The sequence below is a fragment of the Oryctolagus cuniculus genome, chromosome 7 (genome assembly GCF_964237555.1).
Source record: "Oryctolagus cuniculus chromosome 7, mOryCun1.1, whole genome shotgun sequence".
NCBI lineage: Eukaryota > Metazoa > Chordata > Mammalia > Lagomorpha > Leporidae > Oryctolagus > Oryctolagus cuniculus.
In genome coordinates, this window is record NC_091438.1 from 70,166,376 (window position 1) to 70,188,202 (window position 21,827).

Consider the following 21,827-nt stretch of genomic DNA (forward strand, 5'->3'; position numbering starts at 1 on the left):
AGCAGAGAATAAACATATGAAGACAGGAGGCAGAATAGGTAACTAAAAATGAGAAAAGGGGGAAGTTTAGGGCCTTACTTCTTGAGTTCATTTCTTCTTTAAAAGAATTTATGTATTCAAGAGTTAGAGAGAGGGAGAAACAGAGAGAGGGCCTCCATCCACAAGTTCATTCTCCAGATGGCTGCAATGGCTGGGGCTAGGGCAGGCCAAACCCAGGAGCCGGGAACCTGGAGCTGGGAGCCTGGAGCTTCTTCCAGGTCTTCTATATGGATAGCATGGGCCCAAGCACTTTAGCCATTGTCTACTGTTTTCCCCAGGCCATTACCAGGGAGCTGGATCAGAAATAGAGCAGCCGGGATTTGACCAGGTACTTATGGGATGTCAGTGTTACAGGCCATGGCTTCACCCACTAGGCCACACCACCAGCCCCAAGTTCAAGTTTTTAAATTTTTATTTTATTTGAAATGCAAGAAACAGAAAAAGAGAGATCTTCTAGCTGCCAGGTCACTTCCAGGACTTGCCTAAGTGGAAACCAGGAGCCTGGAATTCCACTGGGGTCTCCCCCATCAGTGGCAGGAACTCAAATACTTGAGTCATCATGTGCTGCCTCCCACATGCACATTTAACAGAAAAACTGGACTAGAAACAAGAGTAGCAGGGACTCCAACTAGGCAATCTCAAACTGTATGCAGGTGTCTCAAGTGGCCATCTTAACTGCTGGACCATGAACATGTCCTGAGCTTCAGCTTTAACAGTAAGTTTAATGCTCCTGTGGGTCATGCAAGAAGCAGTAACTGTGTAGGCAAATGTAAAGTTCAAGGGCTTTGCTGAACCTGCAGATCTTTCAGGTCAAGAAACATACCCCACATAGTCATTTTCTTGTGATACATGAAAATAAGCAAGGTTAGAAAAAATAATCTCAATATGTAAGACTGATATCTGAAGGACAAGTTTATCATCTCATAAGTAATTCATACCATCATCAGAATATTAAGATAAATGGGTCACAGGACTGTATTAGAATAACTCCTGGGTATGTATGTATGATTTATGAAATGCCACCAACGCTGGAGTTGTGAAGTGGGTTAAGCAGCCACCTGCAATACTGGCATCACATATGAGCCCTGGGTCCACTTCTGATCCAGCTTCCTCCTAATGTGCTTGTGAAAGCAGCAGAGGATGGCCCACTGCCACTCATATGGGAGACCTGGATGGTATTCCAGCTTCTGGCTTTGGCTTGGCTCAGCCTTGGCTGTAGCGGCCATTTGGGGAGGGAACCAGCAGATGGAAGCTCTGTCTCTGTTTCTCTCTCTTTAACTCCACCTTTCAAATAAATAAATTGTTCTAAATAAACGAATAAATAAATAACCAGGATTATGCCTGCCACAGAATATCCTTTATTTCTGGGCATAAATTATTGAATTATAACAAAGTTTATGACAGAAATCAGCATTGCCTGACGCAGAAAAAGAGCGGTGATTACTGAATGATGTATTGTCATTATTTATGTTCTTGATTGGGAGGCATGAATAACTCATTTAAAAAATAACAAATTGTCTTATTTTTAGTAATATTTGACATGAAACTTGTAACAAGAGAAAAAGCATTAACAACTTAAGAGATCATAAACCCAAAGCCTGCTCATTATATTATTGAAGTCATGAATTACTACTACTAGTTATTATTTACTAAGTACTTTGTGCTTTGAACTGTTCTAAGCATTTTACTTTGTTATATCTCCCTTTTAGCTTATAACCACCTTATGAGGTAGGTTTTATTGTTATCATCTCTATTTTAAGAGGAAGCTAAAGACAAATTAAAAATGGGCTAGGCTTCTTTACTTTTAAGCCATGTAATCACAGACCTTCAAGATCAAAATGGTTAACTCAGGATGTCATTATAGTATCCAAAAGTATCATTTTGGACCTTTGTCTTAGCAAATGTACCAATAATTAAGGCAGTTTTTAGAAATCAAGGCAGGAAAAAAAGTCAAGGATAATGTAGAAGAGAATAACAGCCCTACCAATATGTTTGGTTTAATATTTGCTTGTGCGCAGAAACTATTTGTGAATTAAATAAGACCTAAATGTGAGTACATTTTTGGTTTCATTATCTAATTTCTACTTTATCCCAAATTCTTTTCTCCAACAGGAGAGAATAAGTTATTCCTTACATATATTAAAAAAACACACCTGATAAAAAATAACAAGATAGCTAATAACTTCAGAAGCTATTTGCAAATTTCAAACTAAATTTTATATTATTCTTACAAGTATCTTTATAGAAGTTCTAGCTAACACAGGAATGAAATCAAATAGTTTTTTTTCTTGAAAATATCTCTTCAGTTTTGGAGTTTGTCATGGACAAATCCTGATAATATATAAATGCAGGTATGGCTTTAGAAATATAAAGGAAATTTTACTAACTGTGAACAGCTCTGAATTTGCATTTGAGAAAATCACAATTGATTATTCTTTCCAGATGGGCATGGAAAAAATCCTCAAATAAGCCAAATTCTCAGATTGGCCCTCAATACAAATTGACAACTGATCATTAATTGATAAATTAATATTAAATAAATCCAAGGGAAAATAAATTTTTAAAATGAATGCAAACAGAAAGATAATACTCCAATTATGTTTCAATGTGTTATGTGTATTTCAGATAATCAAGTCAAATGTTTGACGAATTTACCAGCTGAATAATCTAATTCAGGATGATCCGCTAAAGAAGATTACTTTGGGAACTCGGTGAATTTCCTAATGTTTGGGCTTCTTCTGAAGTAAAAAACAAAGCTATTACCAAAGTTTAATGAGGCCACAGAATTTATGAAAGTTCATATTATTTGTTATTTAAATTACACCTGTATTGTGATGAGTATAAAAATATAATTAAAAAAAATCCCTTTTTCGTGGAAGACAGCTGCTGTTCAAATTTCTTTTCCATTAAGCAGTTGTTTCTGGCGATGAATGGTTTGGTAAAGCGGTTAACAACACATTTTCCAAAGACACCAGAGGATCTGTATAGTACTGTAAAGCAGGACTGAATCCTTTCTGCTGCAAATACTTGACTCGGCCTTGATCAATCAGCAATTTACAGAGGTGCCCTATTTTCTTCTTTTCTTCAACAGTAAGAAGCCTAAATTGAATAAACATACATAAAACATTATTATTAAAGTTTTGTAGAAGTTATTTTAGTTCTACTTATTGAGACAATGTACTAGGTGCTATGCATCATGCTTCCAAGGCACATTTTACTTGTGAACATTATAAAAATGTGTGTAAATTCTAAAATTAGACTGTAAAATATATTTCATGAATAAATTGTTGTTAAGTCATCTACAGAGAGTCTCCCCTTATTCATGGTTTCACATTCTGCAGTTTCAGTTACCTGTGGCCAACCATGATCTAAAAATATTACATGGAAAATTCCAGAAATAAATAATTCCTAGTTCTAAATTGCATGTCATTATTAGTACAATGACATCTTGCATGGTCCTATTCCTTGCTACCCAGAATATAATCATCCCTTTGTCCATTTTATCTATATTCTATATGCTACCTGGCCAATAGTCACTTAGTAGTCACCTTGTTTATCGGATTGACTGCTGAGGTACCACAGTATATATGTATCATTTGGTACTACCCAAGGTACCACCAACTGGGGGTCTTGGAATGTATCCCCCTCAAACAAGGGGAAACTAGAACCACTGTACAGCAATAAAGAATTATTTATGGATTACTATCATTTCATTAGTATTGTCCATAACAAAAGCAGTCACTTACCCAGGCAAACTATCAGCACTGTCATCCGTGATCCTGTATCCTCCATCATCATGCTCTTCATCATCTTTCTGATTACCCTTTGGCTGTGTGGTCATAGTTGAGGTTTCCAAAGATGTCTTCCGCATCCCACAAGTCGCCCAGCTACTCATTCGCTGGAAATAGTGGAATTCCACTGCTCCCAGGCCTAAAGTCCTGAAATATTCTTTGCCCACATAATGTCTCCAATCACACCTGTGGTGACAACAGAGTGCAATAACAATGCCAGCCACAGGGGTCCACTTCTCTGGAACAATATTTTCATTTCTTTCCTTGGCCAAAGTGTTAATTTCTTTTTCTGTTTTATCATTCTTTATGCGTTTGGCTAAAGGCTCTTCATTTCTTTCCTCACAACTGGCAGCATAGGTTTCAATCAAACATCGTAATGCAAGATCTGCAAATACAATTATGTGCCCCCCAACCATATCATCTTTAAAAATAAACATATTTTACATTCATTAAGCAGTATGTTTTTTAAAAACCCAAAAACAAAACCATCAAAAACTGATTTAGCTTTATACTGCTAATAATTCTACCATGAATTATCAAATTTCCTTCAAATTTCCTCTTTTCTTAGTAAGACAGTATCCTCTCAATTTCTCTGATGATTTATTCTGCATAAAGCCCACCTCCTTTAAGAGCTACAATTTGAAAAACTTTTAGTCCATCAACTTGAATTGTCTCTCATTGCTCCTAACTTACCTAAGGAAATAACTTGCATAGAAAAATCTATTTGCCTATACTAAAATTCTAGGGAAGTTTTGAGCTTAAAAAACCCAAAGAAAGAAATAATGAAAGGCAGCTCTGCTCAGCATACTGATGCTGGATCAGGACACTATCTTGAAATGTAAGATGTTTATAGTGAAAGGTAACTGATGAGTTGAGCAAAGGTGTAGAATTTGGAAAGTAGGGGCCGGTGCCGTGACTTACTTGGCTAATCTTGCCGCGGCACCGGCACCCCGGGTTCTAGTCCTGGTTGCTCCTCTTCCAGTCCAGCTCTCTGCTGTGGCCCAGGAGGGCAGCGAAGGATGGCCCAAGTGCTTGGGCCCTGCACCCGCATGGGAGACTGGGAGGAAGAACTCGGCTCCTGGCTTCGGATCAGCACAGCGCTGGCTGTGATGGCCATTAGGGGAGTGAACCAACAGAAGGAAGACCTTTCTCTCTGTCTCTCTCTTTCTGTCTCTCTCTCTTTCACTGTCTAACTCTACCTGACAAAATAAATAAATAAATAAATAAAAAAAAGAATTTGGAAAGTAGGGCTCACTCAGCAGCCTTCTATATTTACGCATTCATTCAGCAAATACTTACTGAATGCCTTTCATGTGCAAAGCACTGAGGATGCAATATTCATACATACACAGAGGTAGATACAGTCATATTCAAATGAAAAATTTTTAGTTCACTTTAAAACTAAAACTACTGGACTTTTGATGACTGTGGCTATTTTCCATTGAAAACTCTAACATTAATAATTTTAGAAAGACCACAAATACACTTGTACACAAGAAGACCCATATTTTCTGATTAGTTGTGTCTTATCTATCAAGAACAGATATATATTTTTTAAACTTCATAATTTAAAATGTCACAATTGAATGTTAAATGATCTGATATTTTACTACTGAACAGTAGAATACAAATTTCAGTAAACAAACACTGGGAATCTATTACTTGAAGCATGAATAGTTTATCTATTTTTCATAAATATTATTACTATATATATATATCCAGTCACTACTTTACTCATATTTGACTTGTATGTATGATTTTCAGAAATACAAATAACCAGAAAATTATTAAAAAAATTAAGTGATTTCAGAATTAGAAGAAGCTTTATTAGTAATCTATCTCAACCTGTCCTTTCTAGAGAACTTAACAGACAAAGCCACATACCTAAAGTGGACAAGAAAACACAGCAAATTATTAGCCAAGTAAATCATTCATTCATTTACTGAATTTTTGTTATATACTAAGTATTATATCAGATGCTCTAAGCTCAAAAACTTCACAGCATTGTGGAAGAATAAGACATATAAACAAATCATTAAAAACAATAAGGTAAATATATGCAAAATTTTATGGTAACATTAACCAGATGTATATTTAGGGTGGCTCCCTGAAAGTGGTGACAACTGAGCTGAAGGAGACATTTTTGTTGGTTTGGGTGACAGTGGAATCCAAATCCCAGGTATAGCAGAAACAGTTTGGTGTGTGAAAAAATACACAGGATTTGATATTGCTGAACAGTAAATCTGGAAGCAGGAAATAGTGATAGGAAAGAAGAACCCAGACTGAAGCTATGAGGTCAAGTTTAAGGGCTTAGACTTCATCCTGTAGGTCACTGGGAGCTACTGAAGAGTATAAGGAGAGGGAAAGACATATTAGGTTATAGCAGATAGATGTGAATATTAATATGTAAATGACAGGTAGTAGAGAACATGAAAGAAACAAAAAAAAAAAAGGGCACAACTGTAGGGGAAGAACAAGAGAGAAGAATGCAACAAAAGAGAATTTCAAGAAGGGTAGCAATTGCAGCAGAGATGAAGGAAGAATTCAGAGTGAAACAACAAAAAGTGTGTGGGACATGAAAGGTGGTCTCTGATGGGAGGAGTCAAAGGAGTAGGTTTTCCTTCCATCCAAGATGGAACTGGTTTACTTCACATGGCTTTTTCTTTTTTTCTTTATTTGACAGGTAGAGCTATAGACAGAGAGAAAGGTCCTCCTTCCGTTGGTTCAGAGAGAAAGAGAGAGAGAGAAAGAGGTCTTCCATCTGATGGTTCATTTCCCAGCTGGCAGCAATGGCCAGAACTGCGCCGATCCGAAACCAGGAGGACTTGACCCATTTTCTACTGCTTTCCCAAGCCATAGCAGAGAGCTGGATCAGAAGTGGAGCAGCTGGGTCTCGAACCGGCACCCATATGGGATGCCAGCGCTTCAGGCTAGGGCATTAACCCACTGCACCACTGCGCTGGCCCCGGAATAATTTGTTATTATTATCCATCAGAGCCAAAGGCTGGACTGTTTCCACTTTATCAAGCTGATGAAGAGAAGGAGCAGACATCTTAGATTTTTTGGTCTAAAATTTTTTTTCTTTTTGCTCAGAATCCTAAAACACTGTAATCTTCTAGTGAGAGAGGTTTCAGAGTTCTTCCCAAGCATCTTCTCTAAAAAACCTCCTGGGATGGAATCATAAGTGATTCATTTCCTTTTTTGTTGAAACATAACCCAAAGAATTCTGAGGTTGGAGTTGGTGCTGTAGCGCAGTGGGTTAAAGCTATGGCCTGAGTATCAGAATCCCATATGGGTGCCAGTTTGAGTCCCAGCTGCTCCACTTTCAATCCAAGTCCCTGCTAATGCTCCTGGGAGAGCGGAGGACGGCCCAAGTCTTAGGAGCCCTGCACCCACGTGGGAAACCCAGAGGAGGCTCCTGGCTCCTGGCTGGCACAGCCCCAGTCATTGTGGCCTTTTGGGGAGTCGTTCCCTGTCTCTCTAACTCTGCCTTTCAAATAAATAAATAAATCTCTAAAAAAGTCTAAAAATAAAGTATTCTAAGGTCTCATATGACACAGTATTTACATAAAGAACTCTTAAGTCATCTTGCAAAATGTCCAAAATGAGCAGATAAGTAGGAAAAATCCATATTTGATGAAACCCTTTTCAGGAAGATGAATGAGTTATAAACATAAGAAATCCATACCATTCAAAAGAAGCTACTGAAATGGCTTGGGCTGTGTTAAGCTAAATTTTAAGATAACTTAAGCATCATGAATATATTTACATACCTGTTGCCACTCCACACAGATGCTTTCCAATTCCTACCACAGGTAGTTTTCCTTCCCTCAGCACAGGAATTTTGTCTGAAATAAAAGGAAATGAGAATTAAGTAATCTGTCTTGTTAGATAAAGTATTATAACATAGTGCTCTTAAAAACAGAATTGATTAGAATCTTTGAGCTTTAGGACTGAAATAGACTCAGACAAAAAAATTGTCCTTTTATGGAATTAAACATACAGCACAGAAATTTATTTTTGGAGTTTATGCCATCAGAAAAGTAATACATTCAGTCAAATAATTCAAACTACAGTGATGTATTCATGTGCTGAGGTACTTTTCAAGGCTGGCTAACAATGAGTGGAAGGAAGAGCTTGCTGGGATAAGTTTGCATTATTTTCTGTTTAACATAAAAAACTACAGAAAAGATTTAGAAAGGGCACTAAAAAGAATGTTTAAGAGAGGAGAGGAAGGGGAGGAGAGAAGAAGAGAGAAGAGGGAAGCACAGGATGGGGAGAGAGAATATAGGTGTATGGAATGTGAGTATCATTGTGATTACTTTCTTGGATATAATTTAAAATTCTAGAAGGCATTTTTTACATAGTAGTTAGGCAGAGAACCATCTTATTTCTTACAATGGCTAAAGCAAAGTCATATTAACTAAAGGCAGCAGGATAGTTTATTTATGAACAGATCCAAAATTAAACAGGACAAAGAAGCAACATAGGACATATTATAGAAACCTAAATTCTAGCCTAATGTAACATTCAGTTGACACTGAGAAACAATGTTTAAAAATTTAAATCCTAATTCAATTTACATTTTTTAAAAAAAGATTTATTTATTTATTTGAAAGTCAGAGTTACCCAGAGAGAGAAGGAGAGGCACAGAGAGAGGGAGAGCAGTCATCCATCCGCCGGTTCACTCCCCAATTGGCCACAATGGCTGGAGCAGTGCCAATCCGAAGCCAGGAGCCAGGAGCTTCTTCTGGGTCTTCCACATGGGTGCAGGGGCCCAAGGACCTGGGCCATCCTCTACTGCTTTCTCAGGCCATTGCAGAGAGCTGGATCGGAAGTGAAGCAGCCAGAACTCGAACCAGCGTCCACATGGGATGCCGAATTGCAGGCCGCTATGCCACAGATATGGCACAGCATCAACCCCTTAATTTACATTTAAATGTTATAAATAACATTCTATTAACAATAGATTGGCTGGCTCAATAGGCTAATCCTCTGCTTGCGGCGCCGGCACCCCGGGTTCTAGTCCCGGTTGGGGCGCCGGTCCTGTCCCAGTTGCTCCTCTTCCAGTCCAACTCTCTGCTGTGGCCCGGGAGTGCAGTGGAGGATGGCCCAAGTGCTTGGGCGCTGCACCCACATGGGAGACCGGGAGAAGCACCTGGCTCCTGGCTTCGGATCAGCGCGGTGCGCGAGCCGCAGCAGCCATTGGGGGGGTGAACCAACAGAAAAGGAAGACCTTTCTCTCTGTCTGTCTGTCTGTCTCTCTCACTGTCCACTCTGCCTGTCCAAACAAACAAACAAAAAAAACAAAAAACCAAAAAACACAATAGATTAACTTTACCTTGTTTTTCCTGAAGCAGTCTTCTGCATGACTGGATTTCTAAGCAACCCTCAAAGTTAGAAACTTCTATGATTTACAGTTAGAGCAACGGAAAGTTATGCAACTTACTCAGACACAAGTGTTGAATATCAATTTGCAGTCTTTCAAATACTGAGTTTTTCTTTCTGTGTTTACCATCTACCTGTACAAACAGAACATCAACTTTATGAAAATGTTTTTGTTCTCCAAATTGAGCAAATTTTGATCTTATTTTTTAGTACTGAAAAAGCATAATACAAAATTTTAAGATTATATATTTTTTGAAAAAACTCCAAAATATTACCACATATTTTTATAAGGCTGAATATTTTATCAATTATTATGCAGAATTATTTCCTTTAACCTTAAAAATTCCCAATTCACCCATAAAGAATGAGGTTCACAGATGTTAAGTGGCTTATCTAAGATTACTTACCAGATTTTAAAAAATTATATCCAGAACTTAATCTTTGTTATGGGAAGAAACAAATACAAAGAACTCTTTTTTTTCTTTCTCACACATAAGGGAGAACATGCAGTATTTGTCTTTCTGTGTCTACCTTATTTCATTTAACATATCTCTTCCAGTTCTAACCATAATGCTGCAAATGATAAAATTTCATTCTTTTTTTTATAGCTAAACAATAAATACCCCATTGTGGATATATATACACATTTTCTTTATCCATTCATCTGATGATGGATTAGTTGCTGTATTATCTTTTTCACCCTTGTGTAGTATTTTTGTCTTGCTCCACTTCCTCTTCTCCCTGAAAGATCACAACCACTCTACATCATATCCATGTACCTAAGATTCACAGTTCTCCATCTTTGGCCCAGAATCCTGATAAGCATCAGACACATACCCAATTGTGAACTTAACTTGCATTGCAAACTGGCCAGAGCTGAACTATTACTTTTCTCTCCAAATCCATCTTTCATCTTCCTTCTCCTTTATTTCCTATCTCAAAGAGCAACATTTAATCATTTTGCCAATAAAAATGCCACCCAAAATAACTGAATGAAGAAATCACCAAGTCTTGTGGCTTTCAAAATCTTAACATTTCTCAAACTCTTCCCTTTCTCTCCATTCCACTACAATAGCCTTAACTCTGGTCCATTTCTTACTTGGATTATTTGATAAAAGCATGTTGTTATTATCTCTCTACTCAAGTCTCAGATTCTTCTGACATGGCTTTAATACTGCTTCTAAAATAAACTTCTAAAAACCCTTTTTTATACTACCAGTGCTTATATACTCTTCCAATCTTCTCTCAACTGAAACCTATGACCCATACTAGACTGAGGTTGGTTCTCTACCTTCATGCTCCCATAGCAATCAGGACTTACCATTAAAACATACTTAGCATAATGAACCAAAATCTGTAATGTCTGCCCCACTAGATGCAAGCTTGAAGGCAAGAAATAAACCTTGTTTCCTGTTATCTCCAGCACACAGCAGGAAAGAGTCAAACTCCTTCCACAGGTTAGTCCCCTTTTCCTGTCTCATCACTGCTGAACTTTACTCACATCACGTCTGAGCATACTTCAATAAAGTCATGAAAAAATTCATCTTATGAAAAAAAACTATGCATGGGTTTCAAAGTTATTTAGTGCCAAAATAAACTTTAATTCCACTTTCCAGGAACCTTTTGAAGTGTATTTGAGTTCCTATCAGAGAAATGTTTCCCTGTTGTTTCAGGCACTTGGTTACATTGTTCTTACTTCCTAGAATGCTTCTCTAATCCTCTAAGTAGCAAATAATAATTCACTTTAGGAGATCTAGCTCAAGCATCACCTTTTCTATGTCGTCATTCTCCATCCTTTCTTTGCAATAAAACCTGTCATTCATTCCTTTGAACTTAACCTGTACTCTGTGCATTTTTCATATTTTAATAGTTTACTACAATTATTGATTTATTTGCTTGTCTCTCCTTTCTAAACATATATAATGAGCATAGGGACCTTGTCTTACTTAATTTTTATATTCAGTATCATGGTATCTGACAGTATGCTCAATAAATGTTTACTGAATAAATCACACTAAGTAGCAAGAGAAGTAGTTCTCAGGATTTTTCACTCTTAGCTAGAGCTTGGCTCTTTCTACATACAAGGAGTTTTGTAACAGTTCAAAAAATGTGTATTATGAAAAAACAATGCAGGGATTTCAATTTTTTTAAATATTTGTTTTATTTATTTGAGAGGTAGAGTGACATAGAAGGAGAGACAGAGAGAGAGAAACAAATCCTCCATTCTCTAGTTCACTCACCAAATGGGTGCAATGGCCAGGGCTTGCTAGGCCAAAGCCTATAACCTGGAACTCATGTGGGCGGCAAAAGCACAAGGAGTTGGGCCACCTGCGACTGCTCTCCTAGACACATTAGTAGGGAGATGGATAGAAAGTGGAACACGTCCAAGATAGGATGCAAGTGTTGTAAGAACTGGCTTAACCCACTGCATCACAACACCAGCCCCAAACAAAGAATATCAAATTTTTGCATCAACCAAAATAAACATTTTTAAATTGTTTTCCACTACCTTTTAAGAGTATTGTTGTATTTTCATGTGTCTGCAAGTAATTCTAAGAACTCACATCATGGGGTCTGGCACTGTGGCACAGAGGTTAAGTCTCCATCTGCAGTGTCAGCATCCCATACGAGCACTGCCTAAAGCTCTGGCTCTGGCTGCTCTACTTCTGATCCAGCTCCCTGCTAATGTGTCCAGGAAATCAGCAGAAGTTGGCCCAGTACTTGGGCCCTTGTACCCATGTGGGAGACCCGGAAGAAGCTCCTGTCTCCTGCCTTTTGCCTGGCCCAATCCTTGGCTGTTGTGGCCATTTGGGGAGCGAACCAGTGGATGCAAGATCTCTCTCTCTCTGCATTTCTTCCTTTGAAATAAATAAAAGAATCTTAAAAAAATAAAGCTAAAACAAGAAACAAACAAAAAAACTCAGAACTTGGATTATCAAAATGTAGGGGTAAAAAAATTTACCTAAAAATCACCAACATAACCCAAACTGATAAAAGCTATCAAATACACAAAATAGTAATTTCATTTTTAAGAGACATATTTGTATCTCTTTTCTACATAGAAAAAATACTTCACTTATATTACTTTCACTTACCTTGAATCTTGTGGTCCCCTTTTCTACAAGGATGAAGTGAACTTTTTCAGCATCTTTTAAGGCAATATCAACCCAATGAGATAATTTTCCCTTTCCTGCTCCAAACTCAACAAAACATCTTCTTGGACCAAGTAACTTTAATTTTTCAATGTTACCTAAAATAGAAGCCTGCACACTTCACAAGATTATTTTATAAACTAGAGTAGACACATTTGGCTCAAATGGGAAGACAGCAAGTACTTTCTGCTATGGTAGTATGTTCACAATGACAACTTATATTTGGCTTTAAATTTTTCTGCTGTTTTTAATATTTAATACTCAGTACTCAGAATCATATTATACCAAAATTTTTAAAACATATTTTAAACATATTTTTGAATTAAAATGTTATATCATGAAAGATAAACCAAATAAAATCTCATTAATAAACTATATAGAGGAAGAACAGAATGTTAGGTTTTAACAAATGAGCAGAGGCTATTTTCAGCAGAGTTAATTTGAACTAAACATACCTGCTGTTTCAGGTGCTTGGTTGCAGAATCACCATTATTAGGGTCGTTAAGGGCATCATGTAATGCTGGATGGGACATAATATGATGCTTAAGTGTAGAATTCAAACCTGTGCCAAATATAAACACAACAGCTAAAGCAACCAAACATGAAAGTGTAGAACTCTGAACAATGGTTCCAGAATACTGTCAACTCATTCACCATCTGATTACTCTAAAATAGGTGAACTTGCAATTTTAGGCAGACTTACCTTCACTTGCTTTCCTCAATTTCTTAATTAAGTTTTCCAACTGCTCTTCAGATAGAGAAGAAATTGGGACCTATAACCAAAAATAAAACTAAATAATGTAGACAAGAAATGGTTTGAATTAGTAACCCAAAGACTGAGTAGATGCTTAAAAGTTGAGCAGTTCCTACGGCAGTGTAAGCTCTTCTTCCTAAAAACCTTTTCTCTATGCTTCCATCAGAAATGCCCAACCACTAAGTTTCTTTACTTTTCCTACCCTCCTCAGGGTCAAGAACAAGTCTAGTGTCAGAATGGTTCAAGAATCAAAGAGGACTCTGAGAAATGCTGTAGCTTGTTAAGGGGCATGAGTTGTCTTAAGAACTAACCATCACAAATCATACTGATTATACAGGAAAATGCATTCTAAATGGATATATTCCAAACAAAAATGGAAACATTGCTTATTCACAACTTGGAAAGTTTGTAAATACCTTGTAAAATTAAATATTGTCAATGTACTTACTAATTGTTCGAGTATTTCTGTTTCATCTGTTAAGCCTGCATTAATATCTTGAATAAAGAAATCCTTAACAAAAACAAAACCATGACAACATTGTTAATTAGGTGAAGCTCACAAAAATTAAGCTCAAAACTAATTCTTATCCTTATCCACACTCCAAACCTGTCATTTTCCCTTCCTCCCATTAATTTATTCATTAAACAATTATTAAACAAATACCTAATATGGTCCCTATTTTGCTTTAGGTGCTGAGAATTCACCCTTATAAATAAGAGCTCCAAACATGTTCTTTTGATTCTCTTGTTCTTAAATATTTACTTTATTTATTTGAAAGAGTTACAGAGGGAGAGGTAGAGACAGAGAAAGGTCTTCCATCTGCTGGTTCATTCCCCAAATGGCCACAACGGCTGGAGCTGGGCCAATCTGAAGCCAGGAGCCCAGGAGCTTCTCCTGGTTCTCCCACATGGGTGCAGGGGCCCATGGACTTGGGCCATCTTCTACTGCTTTCCCAGGCCATAGCAGAGAGCTGGATTGGAAGTGGAACAGCTGGGAATTGAACCCACGCCCATATGCGATGCAAGCACTGCAGGCCGGTGCTTTAACCTGCTGTGCCATATCACTGGCCCTCGTAATCATATTCTACCTTTTAAAGATCTCTATTTTTCAGCTAATTTCTGGCTTCCGTTTCAGGTCATCCAATCTAGATACCCACTCTTCATTATCTTTCACAGTCTGGTCCTTTTGTCATACCTACCCTTGCAAAGCCTAATGCCTTTATTAATATGTCGATCAACTACAGTATCTGGCTTGTTGAACCCACCAATGAAAAATTACCTAGTCATTTGGACTGGCACCAGTGCAAATTCATTATTTATACAATCAATCTGAACTTTAAAGATGCCCAGCAATTATTCTTCACAACCTATTTTTTTTTAATTTTTACTTATTTGAAAGGCAGAACAGAGGGGGAAAGACAGACAGACAGACAGACATGGAGAGACAAAGATAGATCTTCTATCTGCTGGTTCATTCCCCAAATCCCTATATCAGTCAAAGCTAGGCCAGGCCAAAGGCAGGAGCCTGGAACTCCAACCAAGTCTCCCATGGGGGAGGCAGAGGCCCAGGTAATTGAGCCATTACTCAGTGCTCCTAGGATGCACATTATCAGAAAGTTGGATCAGAAGCAGAGTCAGGACTCAATCCCAGGCACACTGGGGTGTCCCAAGTGGCAGCTTAACATGCTGTACCTCAATGCCTTTTCCCAATAACCCTAATAAACTTTTACTTCTATCTTCAAATATACTATAGTACCATCATCCTCTTCAATCACTACTTTCTCTTACTTCAATAAGAAAAGCACAAATTCTACTCATAGCCCAGTTTCTTAAAAAAAATCTATGCTTGTAATTTTTCTTGCCTCATCTACCAATTTTTATATATCATTCCATACCGATTTCTACCCTCCCCAGCCTATTAAATATACAATTTACTAAGGTCTTTGATCTTTAACAATCATACTGCCAATCTGATGGATTCTTTTCCATCCTTACCTGTACTTGATTCTTCTGTGGTGTCAGATAATGTTGATCATTTTCCTTTTTGAAATTTTTCATCTTTTGGCTTCTCATATATCATACTCTCCTAGTTTTTCCTCTTTCCTACCTCTTCAGCCATGCTTCTCAATCTTTTTCTATTGTTCCTATTAGCAGCTTATTCTTTAATATCAGTGTCACTTATGTACTTGAATTCCAAATGCTGATTACCTGCCCAATCTCTTTATTGAATTTCTGACCCACATATTCAACTCCGAATTTCAAATCAGGCACTAAGTTTCACCAGTTCTGTTACCTAAATAATTCCTGCAGTTATCCTTACCCTTTCCATTTTCTTTAATTCAGTCTCACCTAGACTTCAGTAACAGCCTTCAAAGCTATCCTCCCAAACTGCTATAAAATAAAACTTCCTAAGAGGCAAATCTGACATCATCATTCCTGATGTTCTTAAGAACCCAGTTAAGATTTACTGAAAGCATGTGGTTTCTCAGTTCCGTAATCATATATATTGTCCTATCTACCTGAGACTCCTCCTTTTCTTTGCCAAATCAAGACTCAGCGTGTCATTCTGTCTGGAAAGCTTTTTTTTTTTTTTTTTTTTTTGACAGGCAGAGTGGACAGTGAGAGAGAGACAAAGGTCTTCCTTTTTCCGTTGGTTCACCCCCCAATGGCTGCTGCGGCTGGCGTACTGCGCCAATCTGAAGCCAGGAGCCAGGTGCTTCCGATGGTCTCCCAAGCAGGTGCAGGGCCCGAGGACTTGCGCCATCCTCCACTGCACTCCCGGGCCACAGCAGAGAGCTGGACTGGAAGAGGAGCAACTGGGACAGAATCTGGCACCCCGACCAGGACTAGAACCGGGGTGCCAGCGCCGCAGGCAGAGGATTAGCCTATTGAGCCGCAGCGCTGGCCGTGGAAAGCCTTTCTTAACCCTGCATTTAATTTTCAGTTTGATGCAAGAATGTGATCTCATTGGGCTGGCATTGTGGTATAGTAAGCTAAGCCTCTATCTTTGGTGCCAGTATCCCATATGTGCGCTGGTTCATGTCCCAGATGCTTCTCTTCCAATCCAGCTCTCTGCTTATGGCCTGGGAAAGCAGTAGAAGATGGTCCAAGTGCTTGGGCCCCTGCACCCATGTGGGAGACCTGGAAGAAGCTCCTGGTTCTTGGTTTCAGATTGTCCCAGCTCTGGCCATTGTGGCCATTTGGGGAGTGAACCAGCAGATGGAAGACTTTTCTGTCTCTCCCTGTCTCTGTATGCTGTCTCTCAAATAATAAAATCTTTGGGAGAAAAAAAAAAAAGAATGTGCACTCATCACATTGTGCTTATTTCTTTCACTGATATTATTATTATTATTATTTTCATTTTATTTGAAAGGCAGAAGAAAGAGAGACAGAGACAGAGAGATGAAGAAAGATCTTCTATCCACTGGTTCATTCCACAAATGCTCGGAATAGCTAAAGCCACGCCAGGCTGAACCCAGGAGACTGGAACTTCACCCAGGTCTCCTGTGTGGGTGGCAGGGACCCAAGTACTTGGATCAGCATCTGCTACCTCCTCAGGTGTGCATTAGCAGGAAGCTGGATTGCAAGCAGAGTAGCTGAGAGTTGAACCAGGCACTCAAATGCAATGCAGGTGTCCCAAGCAGTGACTTAATCATAGTATCACACGCCTATCCCTCACTGATATTATTGAATAAGATTCCTTATTTATAAGTTTATTGACCAGTCTCAAATAACTTCCTTGAAGAGCAGGGTGATATCTTACTGAAATAAATTTAGTACATACTAAGTAATTATTTTTCAATAAATAGTGAAATTATTCTCTGAACACCCATGTTCCATAAAATTCTATTCTCTAAATTAGTACCATATGAGGATTTATAGTCTGATATCCTATCTACACTCAAAATGCATTTACCAAATTTAGGACTTGAAGCAACAGTCTTGTTAAATTAAAAAAAAAAAAACACTTACAGGTTTTGGCTTCTCTCTTGCGTTACATTTTTTCAAATGCTTTGCTAGCTGATCTTCATATACTGTGCTAAATTGAAAGAGAAAATTGTTTAAAATAAGAAGATTGACAATTTCAGCAAAGAAAATCCTTATTCAGCAAAGAAAATCCTTTGTTGGATCCATACTTACTGTTTTGGATCTAAAGGACACAGGATTCTTTTACGAGTATTTTCTTCCTAATAAATTAAAAGAGACACATTCATTTAAATAAAATTGTTACTTACAGATACTACATACAACTTCATTGTATCTGCATTCCCATACTAACATAAAGAAACTTTAAAAGAACATAACGAAAAACAGGCAAAATCAGATCAAAATAGAGTTTAACAACAAGAAAAAAAAATCTCCAGTGTGGGTGGCTTGTGTATTTAAGAACACATACTGCTTTGGAAAAAACAAATTCTATAACTTCAAACAGGATTTAGAAAAGGCCTATAAATATGGGATTTTTGAATCTAAGATAGCATCAAATACAATATGTATGATTATTTTACGCACCACCAAAGAAAAATGCTATCCATTCATTTAAATTTTTTAAACAAATAAAAATTATATTTATCATGTAAAAGAAGATATTTTTAAATATCTACACATTGTAAAATGGCTATATTGAGCTAACTAACATATGTATTACCTTAAATACTTATTTCTTTTTGTGGAAAATGTTGTCCATTTAAATTATAACACACTGATTTAAGATGCATCTGGATTGTAGGATTCCTAGCTCTAAATCACCTACTGGCCCTATAACTCAGGTAGGCTTATTGCCTCATCTGAAAGATGAAAATAGTAAGTCTTACCTCAGATTTGTTAAGATTAAGTGAGTGAATAGTTAAAACAACATTATTAAGCACAGTGCTGGCCAAAGAGTAAATTGCTGATCATATATTTGCTATTACTTACTTTGATATACCTCTCACTGTGTCAATGAAACTAAGTATGTAGAATTTCACAGGAAACCAACAACATTTTTCAATAACTTTTTTTTTTTTGAAAATACTGTATTTCTCTCTTACTTGCTAATTTTAAAATCTGGCCTCCACCTAAGGGAAAACTATTCTAATTCTCAAAGCATAACCATACAAAAGAAAAACCAAAAGCCCTTTAAAACTTGGGGGTAGGTGATATGGCAGATGGTTAAGCTGCCACTTGGGATATCCACATCCTGTATCAGAGACCTGGTTTCAGTACTGGCTACTCTGTTTCTGATCCAGCTTCCTGCTAAGGCAAGCAGGAGGAAGCAGACAGTCCAAGTACCCAGGTTCCTGCTACCCATGTGAGATCCTAGGATGGAGGCCAGTGTTGTGGCATAGCCAGTAAAGCCACTGCCTGTGATGCTGGCGTCCGTTTGAGTCCCGGCTGCTTAGCTTCTGATCCTGCTCCCTGCTAATGGCCTGGAAAAAACAGCAGAAGATGACCCAACTGCCTGGGGCCCTGCTAGCCACATGAGAGACCCAGAAGAAGCTCCTGGCTCCTGGATTCGAACTGGCCCAGCCCCAGCCATTGCAGCTACCTAGGGAGTAAATCTGTAGAAGAAAGATCTTTTCTCTCCTTCTGTCTTTCCCCCACCTCTCTGTAACTCTTTCAACTAAATAAATAAATCTTAAAAAAAAAAAAAAAAAAAAAAAAAAGAAGAAGAAGAAGAAGAAGAAAGAGAGAAAGAGAGAGAGACCAGGATGGAGTTTCTGGCTCTTGGCTTCAGCCTGGCTTACAAACATTTGTAAAGTGATCCAGCCAATGGACGATCGATCTCTCTCTCTCTCTCTCTCTCTCACTCTCTCTCTCTCTTTTCCTTTATCATTTCACCTTTCTAAAAATGAGAAAATCTTTAAAAAATAAAATAAAATTTGTTTGAGGTGAAAAACAGTTTCTCAACCTTGGCACTATACACATTATGGGTTGGGTAATTTTTTGGGTGGGGTAGAGGTTGTCCTGTGCCTTGTAAAAGGCTTAGCTGCTTCTCTGGCCTCTACCCCTAAGATGCCAGTAATGCCCTCCATTTGTGACAACCAAAATGTCATTTTTTTTTAAAAGATTTATTTATTTTGGGGCTGGCACTGTGGCATTGTAGGCTAAGCCTCCGCCTACATGCCAGGATCCCATATGGGCAACAGTTCACATCCCGGCTGCTTCTCTTCCTATCCAGCTCTCTACTTCTAACCTGGAAAAGCAGTAGAAGATGGCCCAAGTGCTTGGGCCCTTGCACCCGTGTGGGAGACCCGGAAGAAGCTCCTGGCTTCTGGCTTCAGATTGGCCCAGCTCCAGCTGTTGCAGCAGCTTGGGGAGTAAACCAGCAGATGGAAGACTTTTCTCTGTCTCCCCTCTCTCTGTAACTCTACCTCTCAAATAAAGTTTTTGAAAAAAATATTTATGGGGACGGCGCTGTGGCTCAATAGGCTAATCCTCCGCCTTGCAGCGCCGGCACACCGGGTTCTAGTCCCAGTCAGGGCACCGGATTCTGTCCCGGTTGCCCCTCTTCCAGGCCAGCTCTCTGCTATGGCCAGGGAGTGCAGTGGAGGATGGCCCAAGTGCTTGGGCCCTGCACCCGCATGGGAGACCAGGAAAGGCACCTGGCTCCTGGCTTCGGATCAGCGCGATGCGCCGGCCGTGGCGGCCATTGGAGGGTGAACCAACGGCAAAAAAAAAAAAAAAAAAAGGAAGACCTTTCTCTCTGTCTCTCTCTCTCTCACTCTCTCACTGTCCACTCTGCCTGTCAAAAAAAAAAAAAAAAGATTTATTTATATGAAAGTGAGAGATACAGAGAGGAGCAGAGCCATAGAGAGAGAGAGAGAGGGAGAGAGTGAGATCTTCCAGCCCCTGGTTCACTTCCCAGATGGCTGCTACAGCTGGGGCTGGGCCAGGTGGCAGCCAGGAGCTTCTTACAGGTCTCCCATATGGGTAGCAGGGGCCCAACTTCTCCTGCTTTTCCCAGACCATTTGCAGGGAGCTGGATTGGAAGTGGAATAACTAGTGCCCATATGGGATGCCAGTGTCTTACGTGGCTGCTTCACACACTACGCCACAACACCAGCGCTAAAAAATGTCTTTAGACATTGCCAGGTATCCACCTTGAGACAAAATTATCCCTGAAAACCACTAGAAAAAATTAGTACAAGTAATATTATCATATATATGATTTTTTTAAAAAAAGATAAAAGTCACAATACCTAGTTCCATCAAAAATTACAGATTCAGGAAGATGGCCACAATTAAAAATCTAAGCATGGCCTTGGAAAGTGTTTCTATTTGGTCTTTCCAGTCTTTCTTTAAGGGACTAATAACTAGCTGTCATTCCACTCCAGGAATACCAACCAGCTTGTAAGGACTTATCCATGTCCTATTACTATCACTCTCTGCAGACGCCTTCCAGATATCTGAATAAGGTGAAGTCTAAAGTCTTGTAACAGAGGTGGAACAAACTCTTACAATCAAGAATCTCATTCTTCAACAAAGGAATGTTTGCTGTTCCCTCAAAACCAACGAATACAATCTGGGTATATTTCAGAGTTCCTGCAATAAGCCGCTCTCTCAAACTCCAAAACACGAAGGTGCTTGTTTCAGTATGCTTCACTCTAGGTAAATATCAGTCAAACTAAAATAGGAAGTAAGTCATGGCTATGATGGACAGTAGCAGGGGAAGGGGTCCAGGAGACAGACTGACACGGGATATTACTAGAAGCATAAACTAAGAAAGGAACACAAATTATATTAAAGGCATGAACCAGATGCTGGTCTATCTGGTTTATTCTTTCTAATCTTATCAGTTATGCTCTTTCTTTCAGCACCTACTCTTACTTTCTTATCACATATATGTATGTGTATCTTCTAAAGTGATACAGAATTGTTCCATAGCACAATTATAACAGTATTATCACACAAAATTCTACATTTTTCTATTCTAAAAGGACAGTTCTTATACATTTAAAATTTTTCCCTTCCGCATGTAAGCAAACTAGTCATAAATCGCTTTCTAAGGATTTTAAATGTAAATACATTTTTAAAGATCCTCAACCGCATTCATGAAAAGTGGCTACTGTCCACGAAACAATGCTTAGATCAGTGTTCTCGGGACTTCCATCACTACTTTTTCTCAACTATCATTTCCCATTAGGACAGCAGAGGGGTGCAGAGTGCAAGGAGTAAAATTAAAATCTAGCATTAGCACGATTTAGGATCGAGGTAAACGGACCACGGCTAGCCTTTCATTTACTGAAAGAACAGAACACACTGCTCATCACTGCTCCGCAGGGTGAGAACTGCGTTCATTTAAAACAAACGGTGGAGAATCCAGGGCACAGAAGCAGAAACCTGTCAAAGAGGGGAGGGGCGGGGTTCCAGCACCGACGGGACAGAGAAACTTATTTCCGAATCTCGGGAGAGTAGGGCGATACCAGACCTCCGCGGCTCCGGCGTGTTCGCCACAGAACCTTTTCCCGGCGGCCACCACCATCCTGCAGAACCGCTTCTTCTTTTCCACAAAGTAACCGCATCTACCTTCCGCTGGAAAACCAGTCGCCGGCGGGGTGGGCGCAGAAGCCGCCATAATCCAGGACCCGCTTCAGGTGGCGAGCATAGAGTGACGAGAGGGAAACTTGTCAGCTTCCTCCGCGTCCCCTTCCCTTAACAAACATGGTGGCCTCACGTCCCGCCACATAGGCTAATGCCCGGAACTTCCGAAACAGCTCTTCC

The 21,827-nt window shown here is 38.9% G+C and overlaps 2 protein-coding genes across 4 annotated transcripts in view; one reads left to right on the top strand and one right to left on the bottom strand.

Annotated features, from left to right (window-relative positions):
* The window catches only part of LRRC39 (leucine rich repeat containing 39), a 30,779-nt gene extending 27,436 nt beyond the window's left edge, over window positions 1-3,343 (top strand). The window contains exon 9 of the mRNA XM_002715469.5: window positions 2,665-3,343. Coding sequence (XP_002715515.1) covers window positions 2,665-2,705 — 41 coding nt within the window. The 3' untranslated portion in view covers window positions 2,706-3,343. The remainder of the gene's footprint in view (window positions 1-2,664) is intronic.
* Window positions 1,375-21,807, bottom strand: TRMT13 (tRNA methyltransferase 13 homolog). Of its 3 annotated transcripts, none has more exons than XR_011390552.1 (11): window positions 21,535-21,807; window positions 17,265-17,311; window positions 17,097-17,163; window positions 13,573-13,635; window positions 13,074-13,143; window positions 12,826-12,932; window positions 12,314-12,481; window positions 9,280-9,352; window positions 7,604-7,678; window positions 3,786-4,016; window positions 1,375-3,138 (listed from the first exon to the last, which is right to left on the bottom strand). XR_011390552.1 is itself a non-coding variant. In XM_002715836.5 (11 exons), exons 1-11 carry the CDS (start codon window positions 21,679-21,681, stop codon window positions 2,946-2,948), a joined length of 1,440 nt encoding a protein of 479 aa, XP_002715882.1. In that variant the 5' UTR covers window positions 21,682-21,805; the 3' UTR covers window positions 1,375-2,945. The 3 variants fall into 3 exon arrangements, 2 of the variants coding, with proteins under 2 accessions (XP_002715882.1, XP_008263049.1); XM_002715836.5 differs by having other exon boundaries at window positions 3,786-4,215; window positions 21,535-21,805; XM_008264827.4 differs by lacking the exon at window positions 12,314-12,481 and having other exon boundaries at window positions 3,786-4,215; window positions 21,535-21,805.
* Between the last annotated feature and the right edge of the window lie 20 nt (window positions 21,808-21,827).

Coding starts and splice junctions, on each gene's coding strand:
- TRMT13 (XM_002715836.5), bottom strand. CDS start 21,681: ATGGCGGCTTCTGCGCCCACCCCGCCGGCGACTGGTTTTCCAGCGGAA. Junction 13,636..17,096: donor CAAGAGAGAAGCCAAAACCT/GTAAGTGTTTTT, acceptor GTTTTTGTTAAG/GATTTCTTTATTCAAGATAT. Junction 7,679..9,279: donor TATTCAACACTTGTGTCTGA/GTAAGTTGCATA, acceptor CTTTTATTTCAG/ACAAAATTCCTGTGCTGAGG.